This window comes from Zootoca vivipara, chromosome 2 (assembly GCF_965207765.1).
Source record: "Zootoca vivipara chromosome 2, rZooViv2.hap1.1, whole genome shotgun sequence".
NCBI classification, from domain to species: domain Eukaryota; kingdom Metazoa; phylum Chordata; class Lepidosauria; order Squamata; family Lacertidae; genus Zootoca; species Zootoca vivipara.
In genome coordinates, this window is record NC_142584.1 from 11,859,265 (window position 1) to 11,884,464 (window position 25,200).

Here is a 25,200-nt window from a genome sequence, read left to right on the forward strand (position 1 = left end):
CCTAAAGCTTTCTAAAGGGACAAGATGCTGCTTCTACTAAGTCAGACCATTTCCCCATCTACTCTGGCATTTTCTCTTTTAATGAAAAGCAGTTGTCCAAAGTCTCTGGTTTAGATCCTTCCCAGAGATCTTTGTAACATGGAATGCCAGTAGCGGTGAAACTGAACAAGTACAGAGGTCTGTACAACATTTAGCTACAGAATGACAACAACCTTAAGTATTACTTTTAAAATTAAAATATTTAAAAACCACACTCTCAGAACACTGTGAAAGATGTGGACAGAGTTTAATTTCAAAATACAGTGGTACCTTGGGTTACAAACGCTTCGGGTTACAAACTCCACTAACCCAGAAGTAGTACCTCGGGTTGCAAACTTTGCCCCAGGATGAGAATGGAAATTGCGTGGCGGCAGCAGGAGGCCCCATTAGCGAAAGTGCGCCTCAGGTTGAGAACGGACCTCCAGAACGAATTAAATTCGTAACCCGAGGTACCACTGTAGAGATGCGACAGGGCTGAGGCCTATATACGAGCCCCACTATATGCCCTGGAGTAAAGCCCTCCTCTTTAGTTCTAAGTACATGGGACAGACTCAAGATGCATAAAGGCACTCTATATGATTCTCTGAAGTTGATGCATAGCCAAAGATGGGAGAAGATCGGTGCTAAATAGGTACAGCTGAAAGGAAGGGGGTGGACCTACAAAACTAAGACTGTATCTGCAGGAGATTTTATTTATACTACAGAGTTAGGTGCTGAACCTTGAATCTTGTGCTTTTCCACTCTTAGAGCCTATTATTGCTTATATAAGATGTTATTATTTCAGATAACATTTCCCACTAGCCTTCATGCAACAAGAGAAACAGGCATGCTAGTTCTCTGGAAGATAACTCCATCTGAAGAAAAATAGTTCTAGTTCTCTATGAAATATACTTCCTTTTCCCAACAAAAACTGTGGTGGTTCTCAATGGATTCCTTATTTTAGAGACTTGGGTTCCCAGTTACCCCTCATATTTAAAGAGTTTCCATCTTTTTTGACTTCCAGGGTTCAGGAGTTTATTATGTTCATGTTGATCCTATGGCTCCCCTGGCCTGTAGTGATGCTATGGTGTCGAGCTAACCAGGTTGGTTAAATTTTAATACATTTTTTGTTACCTTTTAGCACACAATACAAAAATAGTCTAAAAGCAAGTCATTCCCACTGGCCTCAATTCGTGTCTAGCAAAACCAAGAGGTTGTAAGTTGTTGGTAAATCAATCCAGATGAAGAATGTGGTCTTGTTACACAAACACAAATGGGAGGAAAAAGAACAGCTGTATCACAGAAGGCATACACAAAACCTTTGGGGAGCAAAACTTCACAGGCAATTGGGACAGAAAGGCAGCAGAATATTTTAGTTTGATTTGTTTCAAATGGCTGCATCAAACATTATAGCTTATCTCTAGGCAAACAAGTTAGAAGGGAAAGGAAGCACTCACAGTAAAACCAACAGGTACAGATAGAACCAAGTCATTAAAAACATATTTAAAAGCCATTTCCGAAGTAGGTAATGATGCAATGCTTTTATCCCCCTCCTGCTCAAGGCCCAACATGTAAGATCTTCTGTTATAAATAAAAGTAACAAGAAAGTGGATGCCAAGGCCTGCAAAATGAGGAAAAGGCTCCATAAATTGGCAGCAAGAGCATGCAGCGTGGCAGTGCCAAGAGTGTCAATTCATTCCAACAGTTCTAAATACAGATTCACAGTCTATGAGGGCTGTTATATTTACCGCATGCACATTGCCTGTCTCTCAGTCAACAGCATGAAGGTGAGACGAGTCTTTAAACGTGCTGGTTCATGCAGTGGACCTGCAGACAGACCTTGCATTGAGGGTTTCCCCCACTCCTCCTTCACTCAACCAAAAACACACAAGCTGTGATTATTTGAATTCCTAAATAAAATAGTCAAATAATTTATTGCTATGCTGGAATGGAAGATCAAGGCTGAAAAGGGTACTTGGGGAAATCAACAAGCTGCTAGTTGTTGAAGATTAATTTTAGATAACGGCACTTGAATAATGTCAAGTTTACTGCTAGTCTCTTATATACTATAGTGAATAAAGCAGCAGTTTCTGGGAGAGGAGTACAACACCAATATAATTCCTCACAGGTTGAATATTGACACTACTGTTGAAATATTTTATTGTTCATTTTGCTATATCCATATTTTGAGACACACCTTGAAGCTGAATGCATAAGTGAAATTCACCTGTCTCACTTATAGAGCACCTTATCTGCGGGAATTCTATTAGAATTGATGGGAAATCTGATAGGGAAATTTGATAACTGGTCCTTCCAGGCAAAGGCAAATTGCTCACGCACACAAGCTTTTTGCTCCTCCCATAGGCCACTGCTGCCATCAAAATGCCAGCCCATACAGTGGTGCCTCGACTTACGAATTTAATCCGTTCTGAAGGCGCCTTTGTAGGTCGAAAAATTCGTAAGTCAAAAAGCGTCATTGGAAATGCGATTTCCCATAGGAATGCATTGGAAACAGGAAAAATCGTATCTAAAATTGTATCTAAAAAATTCGTAAGTCGAAAAATCCCTATCTAAAACTGTCGCAGTTTCCATTCGGATGTTGAGACATTCATAAGCGCACGGCCATTTGCCCCATTCATAAGTCGAAAAATTTGGTTGTCGAGTCGTTCGTAAGTCGAGGTACCACTGTACTTCTTTTGCTACATTTAATCTGAATTTCCTCTTATCAAGGAAAATGCATTAAGTAAAAATAACTTGTTATACTCCAACAATCACCACTGGTGTGAAAGCTTGTTAGCACATTTTTGGGGTGAGCAGTTTGTCATGTGCACAGTAAATGTTTTGGTGGGTGGTGTCTATCATCATACCCTTACTGCTGTTTGCTTCTCATCTGCCAGTCTAAACGATATGAGCATGACCATTTCCACCTGTTGCTGCATGCTGAAGGCATGCTGGAATTTCAGGAGCTCATCTTGCATGATCTTTCAACATATGTGGTGGAACTACCTTGGAAACTATCTCAGGACTGTGTGTGTTAATAAATAAATACAGAGCTTTTACTTAAGACCTCTAACAGAATTTTGGAATAGCTGAATATCAGTCTTGAATAAGACTATTGTTAAAAAGGCTCCCAATGGAAACTGCTCCTCCCACCCTCAAAAGCACAAGCCTGCATATTGCCCATTGTGAAACATGATTATTAGAGGCTTGTGATATCTCATCTTGTTCATCGCCTTGAATTATTATTTTTTAAATGCATGCATGCTCAGAATGGGAAAAAGCAGTGAAGGGTGGGAAATGATTGAGGGGACCACTGACTAAACAGTGGAAAATGTAAGACTAGAGAGTTTTTCACACTCAATCATTTGAAAGAGAGATCAGTGCTCATTGTGGAACCCGTATCCTGTGTTTGCCTCCAAGGCTCAAATGGACAGCGGCAGACCCATTTGTTAAATCCAGGACTTCACCACCACCACCCCACTATTATTTAATAAAATTGCAAGGCTGTAGTCATGCTGCATTTCACATGACCACCAACAGGCCAAATCACTCTCTGAAGTGACTCCAAGACAAGTTGTGAGGGGAGCAGGTTTGGGTGAGCTATAGGGGAGGGGAAGGTTTGGGTGAGCAATGAGGGGATAACCGAGGGGGTGGATGAGGTGTAAAGGGAAGGGGATTTGGTCAGGTGTGGGGAAAGAGTGGTTGGTTCATTGGTGGGCTTGGTGAGCAAAGGCAGTAGCCCCCAGTGTGTGTCTGTGACTTTGAGAGATGATGGGCTATAGGGAGGCACATCATGGGAGGTGGAATGTTTCAGCTAACTCACGGCATCCCTTTTCATCTTAAAAAGTGTCACATCTCCAAACTCTTCAGATAGGATTTAAATGCAGGCTGCTCCAATCAACTCTACCCTGATAGTCAGGGTTTTGCATAATCTCAAAGCATATAAACCCTGTCTAACTAAGCCATGGCAGTGCGACAAAAAGTAGTGTACTGTACATTATGGAAGACAAAACCGTCATCAAATTATTTTCTACTCTTGTCTGTCTCCAGACAAGAGCTTAAAGTGTACCGGTATGACTTAGGCAAGTCAGCTACACATGTAAATCTTGGCTGGGTAAGCACAGTGTCCTGCAGGGCATGGAGATAGGGTTCCTTTCCCTGAGTAGTAGGATCTCCCAGAGGATTTGAGCCACTAGAAAGAATTTGTTAACAACCTGTGTTTACTATCCAAGCGAGGAGAAGGATCATTCTATTTTTGTCTCTTACTGCTTTCTCAGTATCCCTTATTTGTTGAATGACACCCTTTACTTTCTGCATCTGCTTCAAGTTGAAAGGTTGTTGTGTTTGTTTTTGTGTGTTGTATTTAACATTCAAGGCTCTCAGCCCCTTACCCAATAGCCTCCTGAGTTGCCTACTCTAATTTTAACATCTGTATCTTCTGTTATTATTCTTGCTACACCTTGAACAGTCTCTTCTGTTCTATCCAAGCCACCAGTGCAATAACATCATTCATACCACTCCACGCACACACACATATCATTTCTGCAATTTTTTTCCTGAATCATGACAGCACCTCACGCTCTAAGCTGTCTGCTGCTGATTAACTCTCTCAACAATCCTTGGAACATTCAATAAAAAATTGCCCCCCCTTTTTTTTAGAGCAAAACAGGTATACAGTACATATATTTGTCACATATACATGTCCCCATCCCACAATGCCAACATGATATATGCATAGAAAAGTCATCATGTGTGAAAAGGCCTTTAGATTGCAAGTCCTCTAGGAGAGGGATTAGTCCTATACCAAGCCGGATTTGGGCCTGGCATTGTGAACAGCAGCATTAATAAAAAATATTACTATTTATAAAGTGCATATAAAAAATCCAACTGGTGCCCATCTAAACCAAATCTCCACCTCTCCTCTTGTTCAGCAGCACACTTTACCGTAATTATGCCTATGAACATATAGCTTTGATAATTGTGCTCAATACTATTTCAGACTTAAAGTCAACCTCTAAAGTGCAATATAGAATACTACAGGAACAGTCATGGATCACTGAGTCATCGAGTTGGAAGGGACTAGGAGGGCCATCTAGTGCAACCCCCTGAAATGCAGGAATATTTTGCCCAATGTGGGGCTCAAACCTACAACCCTGAGATTAAGAGTCTTAATCTTAACCAACTGAGTTATCCCAGCTTTGCGATGGAATTACTTTCTTTATTCAAAACATTTTATCATTCACATGTATCATCTACAGCTTTATGTTTAGACTATGTACATCATTCCAAACTTCCTGCAAAAAAGCCATCATTAGAAGCTTCAAATTAAATTACTGGGCACAGATCAGTTTTAACAATGCATAAAAACTGAAATCATCATAGTAAAATCTGATCTGCCTATTCTAATATACAAGATTATCATTAGTAAGTTCTATTGAATTATGTGTGTGAGAAACACTCTTTTAGAAGTGTTAAAACAGTGCTTTTATCCAAGTCCAAAAGCCTTGCCCTCTAATGGACAATATTTGGGGAAAGGGGGGGATCCTAACTGAAGCCAGTAGAACACTCACAGCTGAAGGCACGTGTAATTCTGTATACTGTTGGCTCAGAACCTGAAAAGTTCAGCCACTCTCCCAAAACACATGCATTAGATTTCTGACCTACTTATAAAGTGCTTCACATCTGTTGGGAATTTCTTAGAAGAGCGTCAGCTAACTTTCAGCATTCCCCCTCATACTGGGCTCACATAAGCTGGATCTGGCATGACATGCAAGTAATATTTTCTTGCTTTGAAAAGCATTATAAATTACTTCAAATTGGTAGTGAAGACCTGACTTCTTAATTTAACTACACAAAAGGTTTACTTTCCCCTAGAAAATCGACTCAGAAAAGACCATAACAAGCTAACTAAAGTGTTAAAAACTTTGTGCTATATCACAGGATACTGCACATCTTTGCCAACAAGAGATTTATCATCCTACAGTTCATTTTACTGAAACAAGTTGTCCTGCCTGATCAAAAGAAGCAGAGGTTTTTTTTCCTTTTTTTTTAAAAAAAGAGAAGTGTTTATACCCAATTATTATATCAAAAATTTTCAAAAAGACAAGTTAATTAACATCCATATGGAGAGAAAGGGTAAAGTTAATTGCTAGAGCTATTAAATTACAAATGATTAGTGATGCTTTACTTTTTAAAAAGTCTTACAGTATAAGAATTACTGCTTTTTGCTTGAGACCAAAAACCTGAGCACACTAAAAAGAAAAGTCAGCTGAGTTTTTGCTAAACTTTAAAGCATTTAGACAGTCAGGAAACTAATCTAAATATTAAATCAGCAAGGCAAAAATGATACAGAATATTTACCTGTAGTACTTGTTTGCTCACAGCACCTAGGCTAGAGGAGATCCTAGCTCCCAGGGTCTGTGCCTTCAGCAAGTGACTGGTTGATCCAACTAGTGAACTGACAATTTAGACCCTGCAGTCACATGACTCACAGGCACAGCCAGAATGCACCAGCTTCCAATTGCAGGCTCCTTTTCTAGCAGTACCGATAACTCTGAGGAAGTTAAACTGATTATATTATACTCAATGCCTTCGAAGGGGAAAATAATCCCAGGAGTTTTATTTCTCCACTCAGTAAGAAGGCGGCTGCCACTGCCACTCTTCATGAATAAATGCACCCATGGCACCTGCATATTTTGCAGTTTGTCAGTGGCAAGCTGACCAGAATGAATTATGAAAAAGTATATTAACAAATCCTTACAAAATGCATTAGTCACTGACTGAAAACTGCACGCCACACTAAAACCAGTTTGAACAAGTTCATTTTGCAATATAATTTGTTTTCCTTTTTTATGCTTAATCACTTGCCAACGTGAGAAGTTAGTTTACATATTCATCTCCTCATCTTTAGCTTCAGTAATGCAAATATTATCAAGCTAAGCAACTCAATGGGCTACATCTTTACAATACTACTAAAACTGTTACTAATCATCTCCAAAGTTCCCAAGCAGCGAAAGGGCATTACTAGAGATTCCTATTCAAATCCTGAGAAACTCAAAAGCAGGCATCCCCAAACTTCAGCCCTCCAGATGTTTTGGACTACAATTCCCATCTTCCCCGACCACTGGTCCTGTTAGCTAGGGATCATGGGAGTTGTAGGCTAAAACATCTGGAGGGCCGCAGTTTGGGGATGCCTGCTCAAAAGCATAAAAGTAAAAACCACCACCACCACCACCAGGCTCCAATAGATTGTCAAGTGTATCTCTGCATATTCCTTCGGCTCATCTGGCCATGATCATACACGGCTGATTACTTCTGATCAATAGCCTTACACTGGATATGGCCTTAGTTGTGGAACACTGGAGTTTCCCCTTTGCATGAGTTTTAAATGTTTTCCCCCACCTTCCTTCCTTCCTCTGGGGTCTGAATGACTGCTTTATCCAATCAAGAAAGACTTACTTTCCCCAAGGTCAGATAGGTTAGGGACCTTGAAGGGATTTTGCTTTTCATTTTGCTTTCCCCTGTAGCATGTGGTTTGGCTCATTGCACAAGTCAGCTTAAGCTATTTGGCTCTGCGTGTATTTTCTTGTCGCTATGCTTCTTCGGTATATGCAGCACACTGGGGTCTAAACTGCTCAATTATCCTATCTGTTACTGCAAAGGTTTATTGGAAAGTGTGGTGGTGGAGTTTAAAATGAACACAGTTCCTTCCCTCTTTGTTATTTGTTTTTTTAACCAAAAGTGGCTGCTGGAGACTGCAATCTTGAGCAGAGTACCAGCAAGTATGAGGGTGTACTTAACTAAGTTAACTCTTTCTGCTTCGGCTGCATTCTCCACCCTTTCCCCTTCAGCTGTTTTCCATTACTGCTATTTGTTATTATTTTTAACTTACACACAACTATATGTAACATGTAGTTTGGGCCTTAGCCTCATATTTCTTCAAACATATTTTCATCTCGATGTAGACTGCATATAAGATCTGATAGTGGTGCACAGAAATCTGAAACATTTATCCAGCCCTTGAAAGAATGCCCAGAAAATGTTAAGGGGCCATATAGTTGGCTTTTCATGCAAATAGACTATTGATAACACAAGGAACAACACAGTCCATAATGCGCAGAGTGATCTGTCACTATCATTTAGTGCTCCATTTCTGAAAGTCTGCATTTCACTGAAGAGTGCCTGGGCAAAGGTCTAACAATGTCCTGTTTGGGTCATCTGACATCCTTCATTGCTTAATTCACACAACTGAGGTTGTGTACCCATTCACACATACATTGTTAACTCCTGCTGGGTTTATTTTAGCAGAAGCAAGCCTGTCTATTTCATTATCTCATAACTCAGCTACTTCCATGATGGCTCATGTCTCTGTGTGTCTCCTACACCTTTTCATCATATAGTGTTTGATGAGGGACTTGGCAAACTGCAAAGCACTTGGCAAACTGCAAAGCACTTCTTTGTACAGTTTTATATACCAGCAGCTGAGGGGCAAAAATGCAAATCCAGGAGGACTCTTACATGCCCTGAACCATGGCCTCAACCCTAGGGCTGCCAAATGCCTATTGTTTTAAGCAAGTAAAAACAAATAGACACACCACCTGCTGGCCATCTCATCTCATAGCAAGGATCCCCCGCCCACTCCCCACTTGAAAGGTACAGTAATACCCCGGGTTACGAACGCGATCCGTTCCGGATCGCTGTTTGTAACCCGAATAGTTCGTAACCCGAACACGCAGCGCCATTTTGCGCATGCGCAGACCGCGCGTGCGACGCTTCTGCGCACGCACGCGCGACGAAAACACTTCCGGGGTTGCGCAGTTCGTAACCCGAACTGTTCGCAAACCAAAGTGTTCGTAACCCGAGGTACGACTGTATTGTGATGTGCACCCTGTTCATTTTTAATTCAATTGGGGGGGGGCAGAGGACAATGAACGGGATAATTGAAGAGAAATTGATTTTGCAGCAGAATCTGGGTGGGAATTTGACAAACTTGCCTTGAGTGAAACATAAATTCTAGTACAGTCGTACCTCGGGTTACGACCACCTCGGTTTGCGAACAGTTCGGGTTATGAACTGCGCAACCCCGGAAGTGTTTTCGCCGCGCGCGCGTGCGCAGAAGCGGCGCGCGCGCGATCACGCAATCTGCGCATGCGCAAAGCGGCGGCGCCCATTGCGTTCGGTTTACGAACTATTCGGGTTACGAACTGCGTTCCGGAACGGATCGCGTTCGTAACCCGAGGTATTACTGTATAGTATTCACACACGCATCGCCAAAAAATTTACATATGCAAGTTTATTACTTTTGAGCACTGTATCTTTTGTAAAGCAGCTTGCAATGCCAGCATAAGCATTCACGTTTGCATGGGATCGCTCTGCCAGCTTCTATTGGCATGCTTTTTCACTTTCCTCTTTGAAAAGTAATGTTAAAGTTTGTTTATGTAATAATATATATATATATTGTATTATCAGATACAAAATCTATACCTAAAAGGGGTGGATGACACTCAAACCCAAAAGCCATTATTTGCAACCTGTGTGCCCCTTCATTGCCTCTTCTGATAACACAATCTGCAGAAAATTTGCCTGCCCCTTTAAAAGCAAATGAAATCTATTACCCATATGTAACTTTGGGGAAGGAAAGATTGCAGGTACTAAAATAAGCTTTTTCAGTTGTGGGAAAGACAAATGAAAGATTTGCTAGTATTTGTTAGCATCCAAGGACTCATTGACAAACAATCCAAACACTGAGAATTTCTGTTATATATACTGTAACTAGAAACTCCCAAGACTGACACATAAGCGGGGGGGGGGGGTGTCCCAAAGAGACACATGAAGTCCTTTGTTCAAGGCTATGTTACACATAGGGGAAAAAATGATTTGGGTTCAAGACCTATTCAGCGATTGTGCTGTATTCTACCACCAACAGTGAAATAAGTGCAACATTGTGAACTTTTTTTTAATTAAAGGAAGACAGATTATATACTATAAAAATAAATCTTATCTCATGTGAGCAATTGAAAAATGCATAATTGCAGTCCAAACTACAAGTATGCTATTTTTAGTTCCTAATAGATAAAAAAAGGTTTGTGCATTTATAGTCCCAGGACGAATGAGTGCCAGGAAAGGAGCAATACTAGCCAGTGTGCAGATAGATAAGGGGCAGAAACATCCCAATAAAATGTTTAGAATGTGAAGATTCTGCACATGGCATAACTTGAGGGTGCTGCTTTTTTGTGACAGCCAACAGACCTACACAATTATTAATATGACAACTAAGACAGTGGTGCAAACTGCCCAGTGAAATTTGCAATTATGAGTTCTATAAGGAAGATGGTGTTCAAACTGTTCTGAATGGAACTGTAACCCCCAAAGCAAAAGCATCAGCTCCTCAGTTTGAAGTTACTCCTTAATCTAGATTTGCTGCCAGAAACACAAGTGGCATCAATGACACAAAGCACCTTTTCACCTGTTCAGCCTGGTGTGCCAGCTGTCATCCCTCCTCCACAGAGATGGCTGGACACAGTTGTTCGTATTCACCAATAATTAACAGAACAGACGGCTGCAATACATTGCACAGTATGTATGCCTACCCTTGAAGGCTGCCCAAAAGCTTAAGTTACTGTATTTTTCCATCTATGTATAAGACACCCCCTATTTGGGGGGCTTAGATTTAAGAAAATACTGTAAGGGGAGATGTAACGTGTATAAGACACCCCCTAATTTTTGACATTATTTTTAGGGGGGAAACCTAGTCTTATACACGGAAAAATACGGTAGTTCAGAATGCACCCAATACTTTAATTATTGGGAAGATATATAAACAAAAGACTGGCATCCAAAGCATTTCCGAGCATCATTCAAAGTGTTTGTGCCAGCCTTTAAAGCTCTACACAGTTTGGGATCCAAATACTGTCAGTTTTCGTCCACATCAACCTATCTGAGGCCCTCTCCCAGAAACCCTTATAAGATGAGATGAGGCTGGAACTGAGCCAAGAGAGGGCTTTTTTGGGCTGTGGTGTCACAGTTGTGGATTTTCCCTCCAGGGAGGCTTGCCTGGTTTCTAGGCACAAAAAACTTGTATGTCACAGCCTTAACTGATGTTACATTGATAAAAGCAATGGGTTTGGAATCCCAAATTCAATTCTCACTCAGTAATGAATCCTATGTGTCTCCACTTAACCTGAAAACAAGCAAATAATCCCATATCCTTGAGAGTTCCTTGAAAGAAGGGTGAAAAAAAATCGTGGCAGAAAATTATAAATCCTTGGGCCTTACAGCTGACTGCTAAGGGGCAATGGGAAGTGTGTTATTTTAAGTCCCAGATCCATGAGTTGCTTATGTAAAATTGAAAAATACTGAACAAAAACCATGAGAGCTAACTAGTAAACAGTCTCAAACAGATAAAAGACAGAGAGCATTTGCTGCTTATAAATTGTCCTTATGTGAGCTGCCTCAGAGACAATCAGTGGAAAGGCACAAAGACGAATAAAACACAAACATGTTATTCAAAAAAATACAACCTATCTGTTTATAAGACATTTATTTTCTTATACCAGTTTGAAGCCAAAGAACACATGCCCTAAATATCACTTTGATCCATCAATACAGTGGCACCTTGGGTTAAGAACTTAATTCGTTCTGGAGGTCCATTCTTAACCTGAAACTGTTCTTAACCTGAGGTACCACTTTAGCTAATGGGGCCTCCCACTGCCGCCACGCCGCCGGAGCACAATTCCTGTTCTCTTCCTGAAACAAAGTTCTTAACCCGAGGTACTATTTCTGGGTTAGCGGAGTCTATAACCTGAAGCGTCTGTAACCCGAGGTAACCACTGTACTAAAAAGGTTACAGCCAAATCACACAAGCATTCCTTCGTATTCCTCTGCCTAGATCAGGCATGTCCAACAGGTAGATCGTGATCTACCGGTAGATGACTGGACGTCTGTGGTAGATCGCTGGTAGATCATTGGCTCCCCTCAAAGAAGCTGAGCAACTGTGGCTCCCCTAAAAAAAGCTCAACATTTTACCTCCTCCCTGAAAAAACTCAACAACATTTACCTGAACCCCCCCAAAATGGACCTTCCTCCTTCCTAAAAAAAGCTAAACAACTTTGACCTGAACCCAAAAAGGGGGTAGATCACTGCCAGTTTTTAACTCTGTGAGTAGATCACAGTCTCTTGGGAGTTGGCCACCCCTGGCCTAGATTAAGGAACATTACATGGATGCAGTTTACACAATTCTTTTACAGAGTTGTATGAAAAAGTCCAAATCAGAACAAAAAATTGAAGCTGCCATGTTAAAGAAAGAAGACATTGGGGGGGGGGGCTAGAAGTGTTTTAAAAACTACAACAATACTGTATGCGTCTCCTGGAATAATAATAAAAAAGAACATAAACAACAAGCTTCTTACCTATGTCCATTTGAAATTTTTTGGAGAAGAGATGCAGTGAGGCTCTTGGCAGCTTCCAATCTGAGCTAGTGTTGTTATTCAAGGCGGGCAAGCTCTAGAACAAATAAATAAAAATTAGGCATTTATTTCACCAGGGTTTCTGTATTACACTGTATTACAAGTATCATTAATAACAATGGAAGTGGGGGGGGGAGTGTTCTTCAATATAGGTCCAGTTCAATTTCTAAACCTGTGGCATTTAATAGTTTAAAATTAAGCATACCGGTATTACATATATATAGTACATAAACCTAAACCACGAGAGGCTCATGAAGGGTACTATGTATTTCGTCATCTAAATAGTGCATTCTCTCATTTCCGTGGGATATCACTGGAACACAATGACCCTGATCAAAAGATCCTCATATGCAGCAATAGATTAAGGTGTGCATACACCAGAACAATGGTAGCGTCTGACAACATTGACAGTGTTGGCTGGGGAAGAAGGGCACTGGCACCAGTCACCCTTACCCTAGGGGTGAAGACAGGGGAGACAAAGGGAGCCAGCTGCTCTTAGCTTCACAAGGCCGAGGGCTTCCAACATATTACTGCATATAAGACTACTTTTTAACCCAGGAAAATCTTCTCAAAAGTCAGGGGTCGTCTTATACACCGGGTCGTATTTCTTATACGGCGAGTATATAACAAACTCTATATTTTAACTGGAAAAGTTGGGGGTCGTCTTATAGGCCCAGTCGTTTTATATGCCGGAATATATGTGGAAGGTTAGTGGGCTGCGCCCATCAGTTCTTTTACCTTCAGGGTACTCACTTAAAAGCAAGGTATCCACCCATGCTTTCCTCTTCAGTGCAATGGCTTACATAGTCACAAAGGAATCCTGATAGCCACTGTATACAGAGTCGCAACCCAACAACAGGCACTGAACACCCAGCCTCAGGTGATGGAAATAGCAATCTGGCAAGAGAGAATGAAGCCTAGGACAAAAACTGCACTCCTGGATGTTCATCACCCTCATTGGATTAGAGCAATGGTCCCCCCATCTCCTACCTTATGGGACTTCTAAGCCAGGTGTGGGGAACCTGTGGCGCTCCAGATGTTGCTGGAATACAGCTCCCAACATCCAGGCCCATAGGTTATGCTGGTTGAAGCCAATGCTGGCTGGGGCCAATATTACTGTGTCCAACAACAACATTTGGAAGGCCACAGGTTTCCCACCCCTTTCCTAAGCTACCAAGGAGCTTGAGAATTCCCTACAACAGTTTGACAACTGATATCAAGAAGGCAACACCGAAGCTGCACTAAAATTCAAAGAAAAGCAGAGTGCAAATTGGCTTTAAAAACAGCAGCAACATCACAGTAAATTCAGACAAATACTAATGAAAGCCTATCTAAGAACAAAGAATGGCAGCAGTGGTTTCTTTTGTTGTTGTTTTAGTTCTAGATTCAGGACTTGTTCAAAGAAGTTCAAGGAATCTACACTGCATGATGAGTTTAAGCATTGGTTAAATTTGAATGTTTTGTAGATAGGAATGTAAGATAGGAATATAAGCAGTAAGAAACTGCTTATACCAGGTCAGAGGGATTTTCGACTATTCTGATGGACACCAGGCTCTCCGGGACCTCAGGCAAGGAGTCTTTCCCAGCACCTGCTACCTGATGTATTTTAAACTGGAATTTATGGGGGTTGAACCTGGAACCATCTGGGACCATCTGCATGCAAAGCATTTGCATCTAGCCCCTCTCAGTGTTTACTGAAACAGGCAGTATGTTACTGGTTTGAACAACACTGCAAATAAACAATTGAAGTCATGAACTCTTATGAACTCTTATAATCACATATCAAGTCAATGGGTCTACAGTCTCTCAAAAAGTGTTAAATTTGAGTTCATATGCAAGTCAAAGAAAACAAGTATGGAAAGCTGAAAAACACGAGCTCTTCCTTGGGTGAAGCCCTCCAATTTCTTTGGATAGTTCCCTCCTCTGATCTTATCCCCGAGAGACAGCCACTTTAGTCAAACATCACACATCTAAAAACTCAGCCAACACAACACCTATGGTATTAATCATTTCAGCTACTTTTTCTATCACTTACTATCCTATGTGGTTATAAAACCAGGACACCAAAAACCACAATCCGAGAAAGTGGAACTTCTCAAAACACATTACTTGATGGATTAAATCTTAAATTATCTGATAATTTATGGTTCTGACCATAAGTTCAGAACCAAGGATGACCAGCTTTTGTATTATTGGGGACCACTGTATTCTCCAGACAGCAATCCAGGCAAACAGATCACCTACCGTAGTCGACAGATGCTATAAAAACAATGCTGCCTTCTTGCAACAGGGCAGGAGTGGGGCATATTTTTGGTCCAGGATGCCAGATTTTTCTCTCCCCTTACCCTATTGGTCAACTTATAGACCTATGGGCACAGTCATCCACCTGCTAATCATCTCGTGTCATCATGACATCAGGTGACTGATAGGTGAGCAGTCCTGCCCATATCTTAGTTGACTTGCAGGGAGGGAGGGAGGTCTGCACATTTAATGTGGCTGGCAAAGAAGCACCAGGCAGCATGGAATCTCCCTTCCCCACCCATCAGATAACATCAGCCAGTTGAAGTTTGGGGAAATGGTTTCGCAGCCAAATTGGACCACCTGGTGAGCCAACACTGACCCATGAGCTGGAGGTTCCCCACCCCTGGTCCTTTCTCGTTATAGAGAACATGAACAACACAGAAATATATAAATTTGCATACAAAACAAAGAAACATCAGTAACGTGGTGTGTATGTATGCATTTCTCATTTGTTTAAAACTTTTTCTATTTTTTTACTACTGAAATGGGGGACTAACCTTTTACCATATTTTTATTTAGCTCTGGAAGCCTTCCAGATATCAACCACTGAATAAGCAAAAAACTTTCTGTACATGGAGATTGTTAATGGATTTATTTATTTATAACAAGGAACAGCACCTTTGCTATTTCTTGGGTCAAATAAATTATGAAATCCCCCCCCCCCCGACCATAACCAATACTCCAGGGCTAGCAAATGTTAACTCTGGTCAAGCTACATATCCCATAATGATCAATACACACCAATTTCAAGCTCAAAATGAACATGGCCCAGCTTGTATTATTCCAAAAGACATGGTTTCCCAACAATCAGGTATGTATTTTCAACTGAGCACCTGGCCAATATTCTCAAATTGACCCAAAACATCCAGAGATGCTGAATTCCCAAGCCAGGTTTGTCCAGCTTCTATTCTGTTACTGTGCATGTCATAAAGCAACTCTAGATTAGAAATATGCAACAAAGTAGTTTTTTTAAAAAACCTACAACAGTCTTTGCCCTGTCTTATCTGGTTGGACTTTTGTTCTCTCTTTATCTCACCATTTATATTTCAGACAAATAATTCCTCTCTCCATTCTTACAAGGACAGACAGTTCCCAAGCTTGCTGATAATATCCTGCTCACTGACATTTTAATAAGTACACCTGAAATAGGAAAATATTGATAATCAAAATGTTTTCCCCCCAACCCATAATAAAACACAATAGAATGACAATGATTCACAGTATTGCGTTACCAATACGAGCATATAAACACTGCCTTGCACAGACTCAGACCAATAGTCCACCTAATCTGATATAATCTACCTTGTTCCACAGTGGCTTTCCAGGGGTTTTGGTCTGTTGGTTGCTTCAAGATTCATAGGCAGAAGCCCCGGCCATCTGACACCCATTTGGCATCTTTGATATGTGAGCAGAGAGAGTACAGGGGGTGGCAAAAGAGAAAATGCTGAACACAATCCTATGCACATCAACAGGACCAAAGCGCTGAATTACACTGATACTGAGAGCCGAGTCCCAACAGAGCATAGGCTGGCAGGGTGAATGCTATATCATACATTGATTAGGAAATGGGCTTGGAAAATTCGCACAGACCCCCATCACATTTTATGAGCCACAAATGCATACATAAAACTGCAGCAATGGGGAACCTGTGGCCTTTCAGGTGCTGTCAGACTCCCAACTGCTATCAGACCCAGTTAGTATGGCTACTGTCAAGAGAGGTGATGGGGATGGTGGGAATTAGAGTCCACAGCATCTGGAGAGGCACAAGATCCCCATCCCTGATGCAGAGAAAGGACAGTGACTCAGGAATACATTAAACAGACTTATGCAGCGGACTGTCCGTGGATGCCAGGTGGATGCAGAGGATATTCTGCTGCTCCAGGAGCTTCAGGTGCTTACTTGAATGTATAGAGAGGGTTTCCCTGTTTTATAGCCAGGGGAAAATTGAAAATTTCAACATGGATGAAGATCATATTGCTCTAGTCTACCTTGCAGGATGGCCACAGGGAGAGGGGTCCATCACCTAAGCAGACTTCCAGCAAGTCATGATACCGGTAATAGCTGCTATCCTTTCCATAAATTTCTCTTGCCTCTGGTTAAGCAGCTGGAGCCTCCCGCTCCTGATCTCCACCCAATTCAAACACAAGGGCCACCCTCAAATGAGAAATAATGCTCTAAATCTTTCCATTAAAGTTCTGTAACTTTAACTTGTAGATAGCAATAATTCCATCAGTTTGCAGAAAACTGGGGGTAGGACAGGGGGGAAGCAGCTAAAATGTAGAAGCAGGTTTGGTCCCGGTCCCCCCCCCCATTTTTCTTTCCAAACCAGGATGCATTTCTTGCTGTCCTTGTTTACTCTATTTCACATTCCGAAGAGACAGGCTATACACAGCTAGAAAAAAGTGTCAAGATTCCGAGGTGCCAGTATATAATTTTAAGTGCCCGAGCTGTCCTGAAACTTTAGCCCTGAAATTCAAGACCAGAGGCCAAGCTGACATACACGCTGAATTTTAGTTGCAACCCTGTCTGTTCTGTGGGTGGCAAATTTCCCACAATTTTGAAGACACACCAAAATAAAGCTGAATGCTAAAAAAAAGTCTCTTTCAGTAGAAAATGAAGTGGTTTCTTGTTTTGATTTCCCTGAACAAGTTGCTGTTGCAACCGATCCTGTAAAGGAAGATGAGTCACTAGTCGATATATAGCGTGGGAGGAACGCCACAGAACAAAGCAAACCCTGGGAAGATCTCTATCCAAAAAAACCTCATTTCTATGACATTTGGGCTTCATTCTAAATCTATAGGATCTCTGATACAGCTTAGAAAGATGAGAAAGGGAATCCAGAGAGAAGGAAAAGGATGCTGCTTTCCTTACCCATAATAAGCAGAGTACTTTCTGCTCACAAAATCTTCAACAGAAACTCCACCCTCTCATTTCACCAGAGACATACCAAACAAACCACAGAGATGCCTTGCCCTTTATACACACATCCCAGGTAGCAGCATGAAAGGACACATAGTCACCTGCCATCTATCTCCTCTGGCACCTAAGGCTCATACCTACTCCACCCTGCTTTAAAAGAGGAAGGAAAACTCACCCTGCCTGCCTGTTTTAAGGCCTAAAACCTTTTAAAATCCTGTAGGGCATCTTGAGCTGCAGGAATTGTATGTATTTCAGAGCTGGTGCATCATAAACTAGGTTGCACATCAGAAAATCCCTATTTTGAACCTTTTTTCGCCATGAACTTACTAGGGTGGAGTAGCCAATATGGCGCCCTTCAGGCAGGTGTTGGTAGACTACAACTCCCATAATTATTGACCACTGGCCACACTGTCTGAGACTGATGGGGAGAGGAGTCCAACAATATCTGGAGGGCACCATGTTAGCTACCCTTACAAAGGGTTTAGGCAAGTTCTTCTCTCAGCCTCAGCCCCCCCCCCACCTGTGTTATGCAATAATACCTCACAGGGTTTTTTTGGTAACATTTACAAGAAGTTCACTAAGTGCCTTGAACACCTTAAAATGCTATATAAATGCTATTATTCTTTCAGATATGACTTTATGACAGCACCCAACTCCCAACTGGAGAAATCTGATAATACTTATTATTCAAATAACACTTTCATCTCTTCTCACTATGCTCCACATACAGTAATCTCTGATCCTTACAACACTGTAAGGATATTAGGTTATCTCCATAATATTTACAGATGGGGACTAAGTCCAAGGCAAAAATGCCTTGAAACAGGAATGGGTGTGGGCTTTCTGCTGCATTGCCAGCTCTGCACCTTCAACCCCGTAAAAACACATATAAAAGCTTCTGGATCCAACACTGTTCCCCATCCTCTGCCCCATGCTTCAGAAAAACTTTGTTTTCAAATACCTTCTATGTTTATCTGTTTTCATTTTTGTTCAGTATTTTATGCTTTTTACCTAAAAAAAAAGCTTTTTAAACAGCTTCATTGTGATTGACACAACGGCCCGCAAATCCCTACTCCGAGAAGGTGTGGGGGGGGGGGGGATGTGACTTTGTGAATAACACCAGAGCTGGCCAATTGATGCTGTGCAAATCTAGTTTCTGCTAGAGGCAGAACAGGTTTCTCTTGACCCATGTGTGCTTGTTGTGGTCTGCTTGCTTCCACAGTGCACTTACTGTCAATGTTATACAAGTCTCCATACACCTTGAGAAACAGCAGCAGGACTAAGATGACATTAGTACTACAGACGTCTAGCTAAGAGCTCATGTTCTTAACCAGTGAAGCAAACCAACATTCATAAAGCATATGAATGTATGAAACCTGTCAAAATATTTTCTGGGTATAATTATCAGAACACTGGCCTACAGTAAGGGAGAGCTGCCCAGCCTAGAAGCAATAAGACCAGAACAAGGCATAAAGCATGGCATGTGCCTTGCTTCTTCAAGCAATAGCCTCCCCACCTTTATTTTTAAACATAGGAATTACAAAGAGGGGAGAGTTAAGAACATAAGAAGGGACTGTTGGATCAGGCCAATGGTCCATCTAGTGCAACCTCCTGTTTCCACAGTGGCCAACTAGATGTCTATGAGAAGCTCCCAAGCAGGACCCAGGCACAACTGGACTCTCCCCTGTTGAGAGCAGCATGTAATGTGCCTTGGAAAAGGTTGCTATTGGGAAAAGCTAGACCTGCTGTGCATGTGTAAGTCTTTGCATGTATAGAAAGTCGCCTAGACTGTGCCCAATGCATTAATAACAGTTGGTTTTCTATCTAAGTATAGAAACTACATAAAATTTAAAAGCTTGGATTAATTTTCTTTTTACTGAAGTACCCACTACTTCTAAAGTATGTAAAATAATTAGTTATTCATCTTCTTGAAAACTCTATGAAGAATGTTTAAGCAGAAGCAATGAAACCTTCCAAGGCCACCAAACAAGTTAATAGTGGAGCAACAAGGCGGCTCCCGCTAGGCTAAGCTAGTTTTCAGAACTTTTATTATTTAGACAACCCACAGAATGAGAAGTACAGCAAGCACATGATGAAAATATGTTTTGTACAAATATATAAATCAAGTACTCCACAGGAAAATGAAATATAGCAAAAGAATTAAAAGAGTGGACCTACTCTTTCACATCCACTGTTCCCTTTAAAGAGGCTCAAACCAAAAATTTGACTTGAGGGGAAAGTACTTGGCTGTAGCAATCATGGGAAAGAATGGGCAAATAGTAAACTGTTACACAGCCTCCTGCCTCCCTTATGTCAACAGTTTCTGCAGTTCCATTACCTGGCAAACAGGTGTTTGGGAAACATAGGACTGGACAAAAAACGGAGAGCAGAAGTCCAGATTCCTTTATGAAGATGCTGCAAGAGGCTCTATTTATATACAGTGGTACCTCAGAAGTCGAACAGAATCCGTTCTGGAAGTCCGTTCGACTTCCAAAACATTTGGAAACCAAGGCACGGCTTCCGATTGGCTGCAGGAAGCTCCTGCAGCCAATAGGAAGCCGCAGAAGTCGCATTGGACGTTCGGGTTCCGAAGAACATTCACAAACAGGAACACTCACATCCAGGTTTGCGGCATCCAGGAGCCAAAACGTTCAACTCGCAAGGCATTCGGGATCCAAGGTACGATTGTATTACCTTCAGTGGTATGATTCTCCCATGCCACTCCTGCCAGAATGGTACACAAGGATGTGATCCATCCTAACTACAGTGTAGATATAGTCAAGTCTCGGCTCAAACTAGGTAGGAAAATTAAACAGCACAGATCTGAACTAAGCAAGGAGTGATTAGTGAGCAGGAAGAAATCAGGGAATGGGTTTTTAAAGTATTAATAAGGCATTGTTCTCTTACTGCATTCTTTTGCAGTGGTATGCAACCTAACTGGACTTGCCAAGGCTCAACCATGAAGATGAAACCATGATAAAGACGACAGGGACATTGGCATATACTTGATTTGGGGGCTGGAAATCCTAGCTTGATCTGCAAAATTCACTGGGTGACCTCAGGCTGGTCTTTTTTTCTCAGCTGAACCTTGCTCTGCAAATAAAAATGGCACCCCCATCCAGAAATGAGGTGAGCTCCATGAAGGGTAGGATATAAACATGAAGAAATAATAATAAATGTACAGAGGAACAAATGTTCCATACATCTGGGATTTTGAGAGGGAGGGAGGGAGGGAGAATGAATGCAACTTCATTTTCAAAATTAAGCACTGCCTAAAGTTAAACCCACAAATCAGATTTGTTTGTATGGAACTGCTAACATGGGGTCAATGGGTTCAGACACTAACCTGAACAGCATGTGCTATGCAGACATTTAGAGCTCTCTACTGTCAGTGATGCTGGCACAGAGCCAGGGTAGGTAAGATTAGAGATTTGATGCTGCTGTAGCACTTAGGCTGGACTGAACACAAAATGGTATCTCAAGTAGCCATCTCTAAACTTCTGTTTAGTTCATGTACAAATATTTATTCAGCAAACTGGGTCCCAAACAACTGTTTTAAAAGGTAGGGAAAGCCAAGTCAGGGTAATCATAGACTCATAGAATCAAGGAATTGTCGAGTTGGAAGGGACCAGGAGGGTTATCTAGTCCAACTCCCTGCAATGCAGGAATTCTTTGCCATTGTGTACTTATTATACAAGTCATTTCTAGTTTAATTCAATTCTGTCCTCCAAGTAATCTCACATCTATGGAGGAAAGCTCTAAAAAGTCTTGTTTACACATTACAGCACCAGAGTGATCAGGAAGACAGGATCATTACAAGTGATCACAGAAAGATCCTTGGCATGTGTTCACTGTCTGGTATGTCAGATAAATACCTCCCCTATTGCATTACTCTGGGTCTCATAAATAAGGCCTCAGTGTTCTTTAAATTGTCACTGTAGAGCAGAGACAGTAGGTAATAAATTAGGACAATGCCACATTCAAGGAAGAACTGGAAGACTTTGCAATATTTAGAAAAATGGAAGTGCAGTCTGGATCCAGAGGGGATATTTATTCAAGAACCCCATCACAGGGGACATCTGAAGTTAAACCTAGAGCAGTTCTAATAGCTATAAAGCAAAGTGACATCAGATGAGTCCTGAGTGCCTGCCCCCTCAGCTTTACCTGATAGTGCTAGGCAACAGTGTGGAGCAGCAACTGCATCCAGGGTCGTCCCTAGGAACTGGTCAGGTTGGCCACTGCCAAGGGGGTGCAAAAATTGCATCACTCTACTCTGGCATGGAGTGGCTAGGAGCCCGTCCACCCATCTGCAAGCTCCCCAGGCAACTCCTCTGCACAGCCAGGTGAGGTGTGCAGCCTCCGCTGGGTGCTTTGACAGAGTAATCCAGTCGTTGGCATGGGCCAAAGGTACAACTCCTTCCAAAAACACAAGGGAGTTTAGGTATGCCTCTGGCTGTGCCTAACTGCCACTTTAATTACTCCCACATGCCCTGAATGCTACATCAGGAGCATTGTGGGAAATTAACATGGCAGCTAGACCCAGCTGCCCAACATAGTTCAGAACATCAGACTGGCTTTTCAATGGGTTGGGTAGAGCAGGTATCAGCAATGGATGCTTGCTTAATCCGCACACAAGCTTAGATTCTTTGAAGGAGAAAGGAAACAAGTTGAATAGCAAAGAAAGCTTCCTCTTAGCACAGCATTTTATACCCCACCTCCCATAACTATGACTGGCCACAGAGCAAAGTGATACCACAGGTCGGAGTGTGTGGGAATGTTAGGCATGTGGATTAGGATATATTATTAGATAGATCCTATCCAAGGGATAGGATCTATCTAGTGACACTGCCTATCCACCAGGAAGTTCAGAGCCAACTGTGGTAAATCTATAGTCATAGGCCACACCCACACCATACATTTAAAACAGTATTATACCACTTTCGGCAGTCATGACTTCCCCCAAAGAACTGGGAACTGTAGTTTGTTAAGGATGCTGAAAGTTGTGAGGAGACAACTCTACACACAAAGCTACAACTCTAAGCGGCTTTAACAAACTATAGTTCTCAGCATGTTTCGGGGATGATAATAATAATAATAATAACAACAACAAAAATTATTTATACCCTGCCCATCTGGCTGGGTTTCCCCAGGGCAAGTGTGCTAAAGTGGTATAAGACTGCTTTAAATGAATGGTGTGGATGTGATCTAACTATGCTTTATAGCAGCTGATCACAAAACAAGCAGAGGTAAAACACACTTGCAAAACTTTCAACTGACGTATGCACCCACCACATCCTCCTTGCACCTACACACACGAAGTACATCCAGGAATACACGTGCCAAAGTGTCTCAGTTAAGTTTACTGTGTTCGAAGGTTCCTGTTCTATTTATTTGGAATTACGGTATATCCCACATTACCTAAGTTTAGAACTTTGTATTTTTAGGTGTTTGGCTTATAAGGCGTAGGGATAGGCTCCACAAACCAAGAAAAAGCCATTCAGCAGAGCAGGGGAGAGGAGAAAACCTCCGTAGGTTCAGAAACACACAGCAGTTTCTTGGGGGGGGGGGATAATTATATTTTCCTTCAGTTTTACCTCACATAGTACCCTAGCAGAGCTCGATATTAAGTGTGAACCAATTGGAACAGCTTAGTGTACCAGTTCGGGTACTTCATAAATGCAGACGAATGTTCGTTAAGAAAAGTGATTTGTACAGACAGTATTTTAAAAGAAAATAATTCATACGGGGAGATATAAACCCCTCACCTCCCCCTTCTCCCCCCCCGCGTCACCAAACTTTTCCTCCCTCCCCCTCCCCCCCGCACCCTTAGTCATGACACATACAGTATTCACTTTTCTTCACACACACAGTCAGTCAGAGTCCCCAACTTCCTTTCAACCTCGGGCGCTTTGCGTCGTCTCCCCTCCTTGCCCGCCTGTCACGGCACCCTCACGAGCACCCACCAGTCCACAAGCCCTCACACACACGCGACACGCGCGCGCCCCTCTCACACGCTCGCTCCGTACCTTCGCTCCCTGTCCCGGCTCTGCCACTCACTCGCGCGCCACGCCTCCCGACAACCCCATTCCAGCAAACGCCCTATTGACTGGAAACGGCCCGGCCCCGCCTCCTTCTCGAAATTCCCCGGACTTCGCCCAATGGGGAAGCGAGGCTCTTCCGCGCGCCCCAATAACTTTCCGAGGCACCGGGTTCTAAACACGCCCCCGCTCCCTCACTCCCGGGGGAAGCTTACGCGCCCGCCCATTTCCCCGCCCTCGTGTATTTAGAGGCGGGGCGCGTGAAGCGGGCCGGTCCCGAGTCCTTGTCCTTCCTCTTCGGCTCTCTGCCCACGTCTCTTACGCCTCGCACGTCCTGCTACCGAGGGGAGTCACGTGGTTCTTTGCCCTCAGACTCTCACCCAGGTTGTGTGAGGTGAGGGGCGCGTCGTGAGGTACAGGGGAGGCTGTTGGTCTCTGCCCCTTCTCTCGGCGCAAGCCTAATAATATCTATATGTCTTGAGTCCCAGCCAGTCCAAATAGCACTTACTCCCAGGGAAATACGAATCGGGCTGTGGCCTGGGTTTGCTGTTGCAACATCAACTTCTGGGGTCATGTTGTGCGGATACCTGATTATCGTCTTCCAAAGCAGCTACTCTATTCTGAATCTGAGCTTTAAAATGGAAAGCGTAATGCTGGTGGTCAACAAAAGAGGTTTAAAGACAGTCTCAAGGCAAATCTAAAAAAATGTAGTATAAACACCAACAATTGGGAAACACTGACCTGTGAGTGCTCCAATTGGAGAACAGCCTTTACCAAAGGTGTCATGGGTTTTGAAGACACTCGAACTCAGGACACAAGGGAGAAATGTGCTAAGAGGAAGGCACGCTTGGCAAATCCACACCGTGATCAACTCCTGCCCGGAAACCAATGTCCCCACTGTGGAAGGACGTGTGGATCCAGAATTGGCCTCCACAATCACTTGCAGACTCATTGTTAAAACTATGTTTATGGAAGACAATATCACTGGGCTACGAGTGATCACCAAAGAAGAGCAACTCACCACTGTTGGCTTTCTCATATATGGTTGGCTTCGCCAGCCTACCCATGAGGGTGGGTGACTGCCTCAGGTGGCAGAATCCCAATATGGCACTGTATATTTTCAGCCTTAGCGCTGATATAGATCTTCACTCACCTCTTTTCCTCCTGTGGGTAAAGGGAGACACCATTTTGTGGTTCGCCTCAGGTACCACATTGGCCCTGGTCGGTGGACTCCCAACTCCCACCCGTGTTTCAGAGACTCTGGAAGAGGCAGGCCCCCCCCAAAAAAATGTGGAGGGCCCCCACCCAGCGATATACAGGCAAGTTGCTTCTAATGGGCCGCAAGCAGTGCTGGTTGTGGGAGCCTCCTACCAGACTCTCAGGCTGGTAGTTCAAAGAAAGAATTAAAATCAACTGTAAGACGAAAAGATTAAAAAGCATTTTGTGTGTGTGGATAAGCT

The 25,200-nt window shown here is 42.5% G+C and overlaps 1 protein-coding gene across 4 annotated transcripts in view; it reads right to left on the reverse strand.

Moving 5' to 3' along the window:
* Positions 1-23,845, reverse strand: part of VDR (vitamin D receptor) — a 79,763-nt gene extending 55,918 nt beyond the window's left edge. Inside the window, exons 1-2 of one of the 4 annotated variants that reach the window (XM_035101210.3) lie at positions 23,729-23,845; positions 12,426-12,519 (exon numbers count right to left, since the gene is read on the reverse strand). In XM_035101210.3, coding sequence (XP_034957101.1) covers positions 12,426-12,435 — 10 coding nt within the window. In that variant the 5' untranslated portion in view covers positions 12,436-12,519; positions 23,729-23,845. Of the gene's footprint in view, positions 1-6,378; positions 6,513-12,425; positions 12,520-15,819; positions 15,840-23,545 lie in introns of those variants that run through there. The other 3 variants (XM_035101211.3, XM_088661321.1, XM_035101213.3) reach the window with 3 other exon arrangements.
* Between the last annotated feature and the right edge of the window lie 1,355 nt (positions 23,846-25,200).